This window comes from Falco punctatus (assembly GCF_963210335.1).
Source record: "Falco punctatus genome assembly, chromosome: 3".
Lineage (NCBI taxonomy): Eukaryota > Metazoa > Chordata > Aves > Falconiformes > Falconidae > Falco > Falco punctatus.
Window position 1 is genome coordinate 62,992,302 of NC_137582.1, and position 14,332 is coordinate 63,006,633.

Sequence of the window (14,332 nt, forward strand, 5' to 3'; positions counted from 1 at the left end):
CTTTACCCTGGGCTGCTTGCTGTTTGAGGAGCTCCTCCCAGGAAAGGAACAGCACAACCGTTAGTCTCCCTGTGGGCAGACTCCCACTTTGTCCCTTCCCAAAGCAGATCCACCCTCAGAGCCCGGTCCCACCCTTCTGGCTGCAGTGGGGCAGCAGCTCTGTGTCCGCCTGTCTGCACCAGCGTGTTGGTTTGGAGCGGTAGTGGAGTTCTGAACTCTATGCCTCACCTCGTATTGCTTTGATTTACAATATGGTTTCCATGCATGTCAATGAGACAGGTCTTGAAGGGAGAGGAAATGGGAAGCTTTTCTCCACCTCTGCTCCAGTGCTGATGGGAGATGTGAAGTCTGGGACCACCGCAGGGCCCTCCTTCCTCTGCCTGGCCGGCAGCATGCTCCTACAGCTCCCTGCTGCCGTTCTTGTCCTGTTTGTGCATCTTCCTCCTCCCTGCTCTCTGCCAGCCCTCAGCTCATTCCCAGGAAGTTTTTGCCTCTCCTTTGCTCTCCACGAGAATTCCTACTCTGTAGATATCTGTTCTCTTCCTTACCAGCCTTCTTGGCTCTCTCCTTTGCTGAAAACCTTATTACTTTTAGCACCCTTGCAATATTCTTTTCTTTCCAGCTTTACGCTCGTCGCCTATCACTTACGTCCCAGAAGGTAGGTGTTGTTGGCACTGTGGTGAGGGTGCTGGGGCAGCGGAATGTCAGAAAGCTGTAACCTCGTGGCTGCTGCTGGGTGGAAGGGACCTGGCAAACAGTGCTGCATAAAATTCAGGGAGATGAAACTGGGGTCCCTGGAGGCCCAGGACAACATTCAGATTGTGGTGGCAACCCAGCAGATTCAGACCTATTCTGGAGACTTTAACAGCATGAAGGTTGCTTTGTCTCTTGTAAAGAATTCTTACATTCTTTTGGTGTTGCCCTCAGGTAAACATGTTAATAAACATTTTCAAATCTTGGTAGCTGTACTAAAGAATTATTAAATGTTAGGTTGCACCATATATTCAGGAGATTTGTAAAGGGAACAGGCAGGAGACTTGTAGGGGAAACAGGTTGAAATCTCATTGCTTTATATGAAGAGAAGGCAAGGACTTCTGTTTCTTCTAATTTGTATCAAATTGATATCTGCATTTGCTTTTTGGAGATCTTTCTTGTTCCTTGTTAGATTTATATAATGCATTCAGCAGTAAAAGGTGGGTAGGTATGTATTTCTTAGAAAAATTGGTAGGACTGTTATGCTAATTTAAGAGTTGCAATTAAAGTGTAATGGCACGTGCATGTGTTTGCTCCTCTGATCCTGGCTATACTGCTCCTTCTGTTTTATTGGAATGCCAGTTGAGCTGTAGGAGAAAACAGTAGCTGCTAGCAGCAGAGGGGGCGTGACCACATGCAGAAGGGAGTTAATTTGTACAGAAAAAGCTTTGATACCTGAAACCTGTGCAGTGTCAACACTGAATCTAGGCATGCTAAGTGACTGCAGCTATTGCAACAATCAGAGTAATCATTTCAATTTACAACTGAACAGAGTGCTGGCAAAAGAAGCTTGTGAGGGTGATGCCTCTGTGTAGCCACCTTTGGAGTATTTCATAAACCTCCTTTCCACCTTGCTAATTGCTGTGACCTAGAAAGGCTTACAGTTAAGGCTAGGAGATACCATGATCCTGTCTGCATGCTCATTTTACTGGCACAGATGCCAAAGCTGCCCTTTTTTGCAGATGGCTCTTGTTCCAAGAGATGGGCTCATCCAATCACTTCATTATGTATTACCAAAACATAGCTTATGGTTAGAGCTTTTTCACTTTACGGGCTAAATACTAATCTCAGTAGATCATGTAAGTATAATAGGTTCAGGATTACCGAATATAGAAAAGGCAATGGAAGGGAAGTACTCCTAGGCTTGATTAGGAAAGAGATGGCTGAGCCTATGATAGTAAAAGGCAATTTGAGTACAGCAATCATGAAAGAGTGAGCCTATCATTTTTCAGAAGAAGAGAAGAGTGAACATGAGAATAAAAGCAATAGTATGCAAGCAAGTAGATTGCAGCTCATAGAAGTGATAGGTAACATTTCTTGGGAAACAAACCTAAGAAATTCAGAAAGACTGGCAATTTCTAAAGGAACTAACTTTTTCTTTTCCAGTCACAGTAAAGAATAATAAAAGCACAAATAGAAGGTGTCCCAATGAAAAAGTGTAAGAAGAGACAAAACTGCATGATCTAAAAACTCATACAGAAAGTGGAAGGTAGATACTTTACTGGAGATGAGTATAAAAGAACATTAGAAGAATCCAAGGGCCAAATGGGGTAGGCCAAGGCGCAAAACATAGAACAGCTATTAAAGGACATGGTAAACAGGGAATCATGCTGTCTTCTCAGCAGTAATAAAAGGAGAGCTGAGTTTCTGGACTGCTAGTTGAGAGGGAATGACAAAACTCATGATGTGGTGCTGCAGAGAGGACCAAGTATTTAATGATAATGTTTTGCATCATGCTTTGCCCAAAAGGGTGACTTGTAATCAGGTGGCAAGCAAAGGACTGCTACCTTGAGAAAGGTAAGTATTCCAACTAGTGCAGGAACAGAACTGATGGTAAAGTAATGAGATAATAGGTATTTTAGAACAAGCGGGAGCTTATTGAATTGTCTCTGCAACAGGGTGAAATAGCTGAAGCAATGTCTGAACAATTAGTGGTTACACTGGAGAGCATTTGGAGGACAGTCTAGGTTCAAACAAGCTGTGAAAGAGCAAACACTGGACCTACATGTAAAATTTCCTGGGTCATTCTTTTTCCCCTTTGGAGGAGATAGCTTATCTTAAATTCTTAGAGGAAAAAAGTTTGAATCAAATAATCAACTGATCTTTTTTTTTAAAAAAAGAATAGCTAGTAGATAATAATATGATAAATGAATTTGCATGTTTTTTTCCAGAAGGTACCTTGTCAGACAAGCCTAATTTCCCTGTAAGCAGAGACATAGTATATCTTGATATACTGTTAAAGGCTTTTCACCCTTTCATAAACAAGGTGGCAATATGGGCTACAAGGTGGGTGCACAGTTGGCTGGAAAGCTGTTCTTGGAATAATTACCAGTGATTCATAGTCAAACTAGAAGGATATGTCAAGTGGGATTCTGTCCTGGATTGCCTGAAAATATTAAATATTTTAATTAATGATTTAGGTGATAGAATCTGCATGCAAAATTTCCAGATGACACCGACCAGGGAGAGGATGTAAACCTCTTAAGCACAGGATTAGAATTCAAAATTAATGTGGTATAATGGAGAACTGATCTAAAATAAATACGATGCAGTTCATCAAGGACAACTTCTAAATCGTGGTTGGGCAGGAATAATCAGCTGTGCAAATCAAAATGTAGAATAACTGGTGAGGCAGCAGGTCTGCAGAAAACAGATGGGCAGTTGCAAGAGTTCAGAAAATGGCTATGAAACAACAATACTATGCCATAAATGTTATGCTAGAATATATGGACAGGAGTCTGCATGTAAGACATGCAAAATGTTTTTTCCACTCTACTTAGCATTTGTGTGGCTGGTGGACTACGCCTGCTCTGAGCAGTGCTCTTCAGGCCTATTGGAAGCATCCAGAGAAAAGCAAAAGGAGAAAGGCCAGAGGTCTAGACAACATGACCCTTGACAACTGAAAAAAGTCTTTTTCAGACTAGAGCAGTAACTCTCGAACTTTCTGAAGATGATTTTCCTAGGTTCCCACAAAGCAGTGGGGATTTGTGCCAGGGCATGTGCCAGATGCGCTGAGCTACATGGCAAGATGTGGCCATGATACTGGTGTGATGGTCAGAAGGACCACCTCTCTTGCACGCTTCTTAGCTGCCATGAAGTACTGCACTTTCTGCCTTGGCTGCTCTCAGTGCTGTGCCAGTGCTAGGGTAACAGTGGTGGGGATCCTGGACAGCCAGGGTCTATTTTTTACATTAGCTTTCTTCACCAGTGTGTTTGGAGTGCTGGTTTAGGAGAACAGTGTGAATCTGTACTCCATTGTTGGGGAGTGTGTGGCACCGGGCCATCCAGGATGACCAGAGTATAAGGGGAATACTGTGGGATGGATTAGGAACCAGTGTATGAAGCCTCCTGACCTTGCAAGGTCAGTTTAGGTCCATCAGGATTTTATTAGCTCCATCGCAGCACAAGCTCTGTCAGACCTGGGCTGACTCGGAGGCATTCCTGCCATCTGACCCTCAGCACTGCTGGTGGGATTATTAGCTCTGGCACTATGGAAACCAGAATAAATAGTAAGAGGTTGCTCTGTGCAGGGGCCCCCTGCCCTTCAGTCTGGCAATGACTTTTCCTGTCACCTTCTGATCCCATTCTGTCATAGCTTCATATCTACTCCCTCACACCTTTCCCTGGGGAAGTGATGGCACCCTCAAATCGTTCCATAATCCCTTGCAGCCTTGCATCTCAAGGTCATTGTCACTGAAGCTTGACCTTGGGCCATATCCAGAGAGCCCAAGTTACTCCCAAGGAGCAACTCCTCAGCTTGGCTGATATTCGCCCAGGCCCTGCTTTAGCAGAGAGACTGAACGCATCTGTTAGGAGATCCTCGTGCCCACAGAAACACAGCTTGGTAGAGCTTCTCCAGTTCCCCCAGCTCTGCTCTGTACCCCCCTGGCACTCAGAACTTTTGCTGCATTTCTTCTGCTGTGTTTCATGCTTTCCCAACCACTCTCCCCTCTTCCCCCATCAGTGCCTAAACGCCCTCTCTCTGTGCTGAGGCTCCTCCATCCCTCCCCATGTGTACATATGGTCTCACTTCTCTCCCAGTTTTCCTACCTTTCTGTTGATCTTCCTGATTTTCACTGCTTTCCTTCACCTTCTTTTGTTTCCAGACCCCTTCCACTTCCAGACCAACCTAATTCCAGGTTGTTGAAAAGCCTCTTCTCTAGACTCAACCCTTCCTCTCTTTGTCTGCCCCCCTCTGGGGTGAGTACGTTTCCCCACCTAACATCTCTTCCACGATGACTTCTGCTGGTTTGTGTGGGACCTTTCTTTACAGAAAGGCGATCTGGGAGCCTGCTTCTCAGTTTGGCTTCTCTCCCCACATCTTGTTTTGCTTAACTGCTGGCGTTTTGGGTGGAGACGTGTCTGGCATGGGGGTGGTAGTTCCAGAATAGGGAGGCTCCTTGAGGGGATTACATGGGAGACCAGGTAAATTGCTCCAGCAGATTGCGTATGACCCAGTTGGCCATTATTCATTTAGGCAATGGAAGAGTGAGGGAAGATGTGATAACCATTTAAAAGTATATGGAAATTTCATGTAAAGAGGAAGGTAGTAGAAACTCTTTCCCAGTTCTGCTGGGGATAGAGCATGAAGTAACAGACAAGTTTACTGTGGTGGAGAGATTGAGGTTAGACATTAGGAAAATCTTTCTAATGGTAAGGATAGTTAAGAACTACAGCCGATTGCCTAGGGAGGTTGCGAAGTCCCCATCACTGAAGGTTTTTAAGAACAAGTTGGACAAATACCTGTCAGGAATGGTTTATGTATAGTTGATCTTGCCCTGGGGCAGGGGAACGGACTTCATGAGAGCACTTCCAGCCTTACTTTTCTGTGATTCTATTACTGCTGGTTCCCTGGACAATAAATGTACATTTTCAAAGTTAGTAACCCACCTGCACTACTCTGTCTTCTCTGTGTTTAAGTAGATTCTTTGGAGCTCTTGGAATAATTGACAAAGGACAGCTTTAGAGTCTTGGGTGTTTAAAGTCTTAACTCTCTTTTTGCTGGAGTGTTGCTCTGCTGCATTCCTTCTACCCTGGCCTTCTTTAAACATCTTATTTTTGGGGTGTGTGACATTTGTTTCTGTGTCTGGGCAACTTGTATAGAAATATTTTAGTGTTACAGAAATACTGCATCCATTCTTCTGTTTCACAGTATGCAAGTATTTTAAGAAAAGCCTTTACCACTCTTAGACAGTGAACATATTTAAAGGTAACTGTTAAGAATAATAAAAAATAGGACAAAGCCAAAGCAACTACCCTTTGAGTTTGTTTTCTTTGTTATGAATAAAACCATGAGCAATTTACTTAGCACCAAATATATAACTGGTGTATCTGCAGCTGAAGGTAGCCTTCTTCCTTGGAATTATAATTGAGGCTCAATGTAAAACAGCAAAACAGGTTTGAAATGTCTTCTAATAACTATATAATATAATTAATATTAAAAGCAGTTGAAAAATCACTTATACATTAACACAGGTCTCCCACATTGCTGCTGTCATTATTTGCATGATTTTCAATTACAGATAAACATCTAATTTAAAAAATACAACTTGAATATGTAGCAGAACATTTTCATCCCCCTCTGTTTGTTTTATTTTCATCTGCCTCTCGAAGCTGGTCTGGCCTTCCTAAAATCTCTGAAGTCTTCTTAACAAATGCATTCTTATTTTAAAAATTTTCAAGGTTACTGTGTCACTCATGGACAACTCTTATTGCCTCTTAGTTCTTGGGAGAAACAGATTGCTTTTTGCAATGCCCCTTACTCAGCACACAGATAGTAACAGATCACATTCCATTGTATTCCCTTAGATATTTTATTTAGTGTGCAATTTTTGGAGTACAGATAGTATTCTCAGCAAAAATACGCGGAAGAAGATATAACTGTAGTCCCTATGATTTTGCTATCTAAAAATGTTACGTTCAGTAGCATTCAGCAAAACTGTTTTTGGTATAGTCGTGCATAGCCTGGAAGTCTCCTCTTCAGGGTTAAATGCTTTAATAGAATTACAAGAGAGTGAGAAACTGTGAAAATCAATTCGCAAACGCTGGTGCTGTGTGAGAGTGATAGCTTTTGGTCACAGCCTAGTTCTTCTGTTGTCCTTAAGATGAGTGATTAAAACAGTAATACTTTCTGCTTTAGGTCACTCTTCAGATCTGAGAGGTCAGCTTTTAAGTTTTGATCCCCAACTTTGTGTAGGTGAAACACTGTGTTTTCTGCTCTTTCCTTTCACCTCAAGAAAACAGATAGTCCTCTGCACATGTCTGGTTGAAGAACTGTTTAATCTGTAACCGGACAGATACTGCCTTTGGTAAGTCAGCTGCGGCAGTTCTTAGGCAAATAGAGGGGCATTTCGCACAGGCTGAAGATTTCATGGTTTAAATGCTTCTCCTTTCAAATTTTTACTTAACTGGAGTAGAAGACCTTCTTGCCTGTTTGCTTGTTTCAGTAAAGTACTGCATCCTTTTCCATTTGCTAAGGGGAAGAATGGGAGAATTTGGGTGGCAGTCGCTCCCAGAAGGTGGCCTTGCTGTGTGAAGCCACCTGGAGCTCAGAGAACGTGGAGGAAGAGAAAGGTGGAAAAGAAACCAAGAGGGCTTGAGAGGAAAAGGAGCGTTGTGGTGCCCTCTGAAACACCTTGAGATTCACTGGACTCAGGAAAGGATCCTCCACAGACCTTGAACTGCAGGCATCATGTAACACCATTCCTGTCAAACTGCATCCTAAAATTATTACTCTGATCTGGAAGGAATTTTTTTTTTTATTTTAAATTAATTTTCATTCATATTTGAGTTAATTTAAATTCCATTTTAAGTTACTTAATTTTCAGTGTAGATGTGGTCTTGGCTATGTGTGCATGATCCACTTGTTCTTATGACTGTCCAGAGCCCAAATGAGGGGCTGTGGGTTGGGCAGGCTGGAGGGAAAGCAGGCTCAAATTTAGAGAAACATCATGGCCAATGCTATTATTAAAATTATTTTGTGAAGTAGCGTGTTGCTGGAAATGGCAAACTTCTTCCCAAAGTCATGGGGGGGAATGCTGCAGCATGTTCAGGGAGGATGTTGGGCCCGGCTCCTCACCTTTGATAACCATTTTTAGTAGATGATACTCAGCTGTAGCGTTACCATTTGCAAAGCTGATGGCTTTTTGGAAATGCCCATCTGCCATTTCCTCATTTCTTAATAGTACATGTCGCAGTGTCTTCGCATGGTACAACTTAATCAGCCAAATGGCCAGTTCCAGACTGAATGACAGTAAATTTTGCTGTAAATATGCTACATTTCAGTGTTTAATCATAATAAAAAGGCAGACTTTTTTGAATGGACAAAATGAATGCGTAGTCCCTCAATAAAACCCATAAAATAAAAAGCAGTGAAAACTGGTTGTTAAATTGGCAGTGTATGTTTTCTGTTAATTATTTGTAATTAATTAGGTGCTTTTTAAAAATTATTTTTTAATATTTACTTGTAAGAGAAGAGATGGGATATGGCGTTCGAGCTGTGCCAGTGGCTGGCCCGAGGGTGTTTTCGCTGCTGGAAAAGCCCCTCTGCACCCGCAGGTAGCGCTGCGGCCGGTGCTGCTTCCGAGGGGGAAGGAGCCTCGGGCGGCGGCTGTTGCGAGCGGCCTGGAGCCCCGCGCAGGAGCCGCTCGTCGCGCCCAGCGCCCGCCTGGCGGGAGGCGGCGTCCCGCCCGTCCCGGCTCCTTGCGGCGGGCAGGCGGGCGGCCCGGCGCCGTCCTGCAGGGGGCGCCGCGGGGGGCCGGGCCGGGCCGGCGGCGGGAGCGGCGCTGCCGCCTCGCCTGGGAGCAGCAGCGGGAGGCGGCCTGGAAGCGCGTTCCGGTACGCGCTTAAAAAGCCCCTAAAGAGGAAGCGTAAAACTCAAACTGATGAGGAACGGCTGAAGCACTTGAGTGCCTCAGCCCTTCTGGAAGCTGGGGAGTACAGTGGCCGAGTGGAAATATGAGCCATATTAGCCCAAACCTAATTTTATTCACATAAAAACGATGCGGGGTGATCCCAGGCACTCGGCTCCAGGCGGCGGTGTTTTGGGTGCGTAGCATGAGGTGAAGTTTGGACTAAGGCTTTGCTGCTTGGTTTTTCTGTAATGTCAAGTAGGCCGTTTCACTTTATATTCGATCAATTTTCTTCTACCAAAAAATAAATAATATGAATTAATGTTACATTTATTTGTTGTATGCTGTGGCAATGCCTTTACAAATCAGAACTTGCAGTCTGGGTAAACAGAGAAGTGAAAATACTTGACGTTGAAGGATAAATGTTGTGGTGAAAAAGCCACAAAATTGAGGAGGAGGTAATACCACGTATACAGAGTTAAATGTCACATTTACTTCTCTGGTACTTACACCCTTCTACTTTTTCGGAAGAGAGGCCAGGATGCATGGGGATTAATTTACTTGTCAGGCCTTTTTTTTGTAGCTGTTTGGTTTGGGTTTTGTTCAGAGCAGAGCTTCTTACAGATGGACACAGTCCTTCCTCTGAGCCTTTCTACAAACGCGCACGTTCCGGTGGCTGTATCTGCTGCATCTCCCATCCTGGGGCATGGCTTTCCTCACAGGAGCACTCTGTGATGGAGCAACCGGGACCCACCCAAAGCACGCGCCCCGTGCTGTGCCCCTCCCAGGTTTTCTCCCTGGGCACTGCCCAGCCCCTGCTCCAAACCCTTTCCAGAGGGATTCTCCCACCCTCTTTATTCTGCTCAACCCTCAGCAGCACTGAATAAGCAAAACGTTTGGTTTCTGGTAGGATCATTACTTGCTGGTAGGGTGCAGCCTTTGAGCCCTGCCAGCCTCTTGTGAACACCCAGAGATACTCTCTGCCCTTGAACAGAGTAAGACACGATACTCTGATTTATCTGTAATAACACTGCTGCTTTCTGAGATCCATCTTTTCTAAAGTTACGCTCACGTAGGGCTGAGAAACTGCTGATTTCTGAGCCAGGGGGGTTTTGGCAAGTGGGCTTTTGACAGTATCTGGAGCCCAGAAACTTGGGGTTTGATATCAAAACAAAATTCTGTATCGTATTTGAGTTCTTTCCTGTAGTCACTCCGCTATAATTTGACTGTAAAATTTACCCAGTTGTTTGGGCAGCTGAATCCCTAAGCTTTCTTTAAAAACCATCAAGATGTGTTTCCCAGGGGTTTAAGCAGATGTATCTGTGTGCAGGTGGCAAACAGGGGCACTCTTCCTGCTCTTCACAACCATGGGTCTGTTTCCACATTCTCTCATGCTGGGATTAACAATCTGTTAACAGTGAAGAACAGGTTGAGCAGTATGTCTTTCATACATTGTGGGGTTTGATTTTTATTTCTTAATTTTTTCTGTCCTTATTGTGTGCTCTTTGTGTCCATAGCTTTCTTGCTTTCCTCACTACAAAGTCACTCCCTTCTGATTTAAGGGCAAGAATAGAAGGAGCTTTGTTTGAGGGGTGAGGAGTTAACAATGAGGATTTTTCATGATGAAAACGCCCAAAAAAGAATCCAATTCTACAGCCAGCATCTAAGCAGCATCTTCAATCCACACCTCTGAGGATAAGCTTGTGTCTGTTGTTAGTGGGTGAAATAGCTTCGTTCAATGCTATTTGATTGCTGACAATGCTGCGCTGCAAGCATTTGTGTTGTAGGTGTACGTATGCTGAGGTGGTGGGAGGAGGACCCAGGATAAGGTATGGGCTTCAGAAAATCCCAGAAGACTTGCTTGGATGTGGCTTGTTCAAGAATTGTCTGTTTGTCCTGGAGGCTTAGACTGTACAAACCAGTAATTTATACTGGCTGAAGACAGATTCACAGCCTGGCTGTGTACTCAGTTGGTCCTTGATTTAAACGAAAAAATTGGAGTATGTGCATGAATCTCCATTTTTCCCCTTCCTGAGCTTTATTATACTTGATTTGTTTATCTCAAATGAAATACTTTCAAGATAATATCTGCTTCCAGTTGCTCAGAGCAAGAATTTGAAGAGACACATGACCTGCTACGACAATGCAAGAGTAAGTTCAGAAAAACTTCACTGCTCTCAGTTCAGGATGTCGGTGGCATCTGTGAGCTAAAGACACTTCTCTTTTTTTCTGTAGAGATCATAACTTCTGTATCCAAACCAGTGCTGTTTATAGAAATCGTTGGGAGAGTTTCTGTGTAGTAAAAGGAATAGGGGTGAGCTCCAACAATAAAGTCAACAAGTATGGTTTTTGAAGATGTTTTTATTCAGTGCCTTCTCTAGTGTGTGCATGGAAAAAGTGACATAGCATTGACTTAGTGGCTTTTGTACAATCACTCAAGTATGTTACTGGTTTAAAACCATATTATTCTACTTTTTGATACAAACAAGGTAGTGTTCTCTCGGGCATATGATCCCTGCTTATAGTGATCAGTGTTGCACCGAAGAACCTTCAGCTGATATGGGGACCCTGCTGTGCAAAGGTAATGAAGGTCAGCCCCTTTTAAAATCTCAGTGTCTAAAAAAGGCAAGATAGAAGCAGGAAGAAAAAGTACTGCTACTGCTGTCCTCCATATGCAGATAGGCAACTAAGGCACAGATGAAATATTTACGTGGAGTGAGCTAGAACTTGGCAGACCTGAGAACTAAAGCTACAGCCTCTGAATCTGAACCCAGTAGGAAGGGTGAGATTATAACCACAAGTACTAATGTATTTATTTTTATCTCCTAGTCAGCAGTATACCTGCTGCACTATCTTCTTGTATTTCATCTGTTGTATCTTTATTCTTTTTACTTGCTGCCATGAGGAGAAGAACATAAGTCAGTAGGATTTTTGTGGAAACTAGAGGTTTGCTTTATGTCAGCATTCCTGGAAAGAATTTCTCTGAAAAAGAATTAGAGCTACCCATAAAATATGTGACACAAACAACCCTTCTCATCTGCAAGTATCAATTGTGCATTGGCAAGAAGGGGGTGCTGGGATACCAGACTGCTTGAAGGATATGGGACATTACTTAAGGGCTTAAAAAAAATAATGTCATTGAATTGCCAACTAGAGAGCAGGATTATTGAAACTTATGGGAACAAAATTTAGTGAGATGAATACAAATAAATCTGTCCATGGTAGTTGTACTTCTTTTTCAAGGATCTTTAAATGCAAAATATGATGTTCATTAATGTAATGCAGGCAGGCTCATTGCTTTGTTGCTTTATACATGTATGAATCAGACTTACATGATGTCTTAAGATCTATTCTGAAGAGCCTTAAAAAGGTCTGTTCTTTATGTAACTTGCGTTCTCTGAAGGAGGAAAGGCAGGTTTTGTGGAAAGATCCTATTTTATACTACAACTAGTGGTCTGTTTGGAAAGCAAACAAACAACTTACCAAAACCCACAAGTATTCAGGCATACGAGCCCTTTACCTCCAGGAAATCTTTAAATAAGCATTTGAGATTCTTCAGTTTGCTAAGGGCCATCTTCTGCTACATAAGCAAAACAGAATTAAAACCAGTCATGGACAGCCAGTGGGGAGAAAATTCTCATGCAAGTGAAATTGGCTGTTGCTGTATTAGCATTTTGCTTTCAATCAGTATTGTGATTGTGAGCAAAATCCCCCAGTTGGCCCCATTCGTGGCACTGTGGTTCAGCTTAGAAGATAGCTTTGTTGCCACCAGAGTAGCCAGTGCTTGCTAACAGAAGACTAGAGAAGGTAAAGTTGTTTTTTTCCAGCTGTTTGATACCTGTGACCTAACGAAGAGGCAGTGGGATGCTGGATGTGTTAATGAGGGAATTAAGGAAAGACAAGTGAGACCTAGGGATAACAGCTGAAATTAAGTGAACTTGCAGAATTTCACCCTGAAAGAAATACATGCTTGAGTCTACCACCTGGAAAGAGTGTTTGTGGAAAACCAGAAGATGGATGTCAAAGCCTGACTTGTGATGGTTGCAGAAGGTAAAGCTGAAGATGAAGTTAGATGTGCATGCAGTGGTTAATGTGATTCGCTTAACAGTGAGTGCTGTCACTACAACCACACTGAAGTTCTGCCAACAGCGGGTTACAAAAACCTTTAAACACTTGTACAGGGAACAAACTCTGGAAATCTTACCCTTAAACTGACAGTCTTGAAACAGTTTTAACTGTGAAAGAGCTATACTCATTTTTCAGAAGAGTTTCATAAGTCTAGTGTGCTGATTCTTAGTTTTTCTGTTCTTAAATATAGGGCCACTGTCTAAAAGTCATATCAGTGTGAAACTGTGTAGACATTACATGATGCCAAGAAAGGACTTGCCAGGTATTTATAAATAAATTCCTGGTGCGCTCCCATTTTCCTTCCTCTTGTCTTTACAATTATCCCACGCATTTGCCCCCAGGCTTTCTGTACTCTTTTTGTAGATATACTAGTAGTAATTTTCTTTTTCTGATTTTTGTTCTTGAAGAAAATAGATCAATTATACAGTGTAACGCTGGTTAGGTTACAGCTAATAGCTACAGCTCTTAACCTCACATGTTCTTTTTACCTCTGTGGTAATAATGAATCATTAAATTGAGTGGAGCAGAGTCCTTGAGATATAGAAGTAGGATTTTTTTTTAACAAAGGCATTCCAAAATGATAACCTTAAAACTTCTTTTATTGATTACCATTTTGTAATGTTGTCAGCATCTTATGAGTGTTAGGAGGTTTAAAAAGTGCAACTTAAACTGTGAGAATAGTGTGTAGAAAATTTGTGTAACCTGTTACAGCAGGCATGCTTTTATTGTATTTGAATCTTTCGAGATTATTCTCTGGAAATCAGAAATTAAAGAACAAGATAGTCTTTGTATAAATGGTAGAAGAGATCCCATTTTAATAATACTTGATCAGCTGCTAAGAACGCTTAGTTTTGCTGAACATGTCTACCAGAAGAGACAAAATTGAATTATATGTCCAGTTCATTTAGAAAGCAGTATTTTGAGTCTCATAATGTTAAAAAGTATCAGATGTGCCTTTAGTACAAGGGGAAGATACATTACTGCTCTGGTCCACAGTGAAAAAAAAGTATGTATTTTCTCACTACTGTGCAGATGTTCTAATGTAGTGATGATATTCTTACTTGTCACTGTTAACTTTGTTGATTACAAATTACTAAATCAGTTAGTGTGAAGTGAGACAATAACCCTCTCCTGTCTCCATTACTTTCAGTTTGTTCTGCAGCTTTTTTTAAAGTGATACTGTTTGGGTTTTTTTATTCTGTCAGGTTTTACAACAGAAGTAGACTCCACAAGAAGTTACAGGGGTTATAACATCTGTCATTAGATTTCTGTGTTCTGTACAGGTAATAATCAGTGAAGTTTAGCTGTCAAGAGTTTGTATAATAGGAAGAATTAAGGAGAACTGAAACTGCATCCCTAAAATAGCAAATAGTTTTGTATTAGAGTAAGATATTAAAAAAACAACAAAAAATTGAAGGAACAAAGGCTAAAATAAAGCTGATCGGAAAAACTATGATGTTTATCAGACTGAAGATGTGACATAGCTTTGCTTTTCTGTTCTCAGTAGTAAGAACACTTAGTTGCATTGTCTCAAGGATTTCCCTAGGAAAAAAGATTACTCTGGATTTTACTTCATATGACAACATAGTTGAAATTTGGTA

General features: G+C 42.1%; 1 protein-coding gene across 3 annotated transcripts in view; it reads left to right on the plus strand.

Moving 5' to 3' along the window:
• LDLRAD4 (low density lipoprotein receptor class A domain containing 4) overlaps positions 1 to 14,332 on the plus strand; it is a 212,670-nt gene that overhangs the window by 23,806 nt on the left and 174,532 nt on the right. For 2 of the 3 annotated variants that reach the window (XR_013926542.1, XM_080378124.1), the window contains exon 1: positions 8,643 to 8,799. The exons of the other annotated variant lie outside the window; for it this stretch is intronic. Coding sequence is in view for 1 of the 2 variants with exons in the window: in XM_080378124.1 (XP_080234250.1) it covers positions 8,754 to 8,799 (46 nt within the window). In the remaining variant the exon portion in view is untranslated. Of the gene's footprint in view, positions 1 to 8,642; positions 8,800 to 14,332 lie in introns of those variants that run through there. 3 annotated transcript variants of the gene reach the window in all.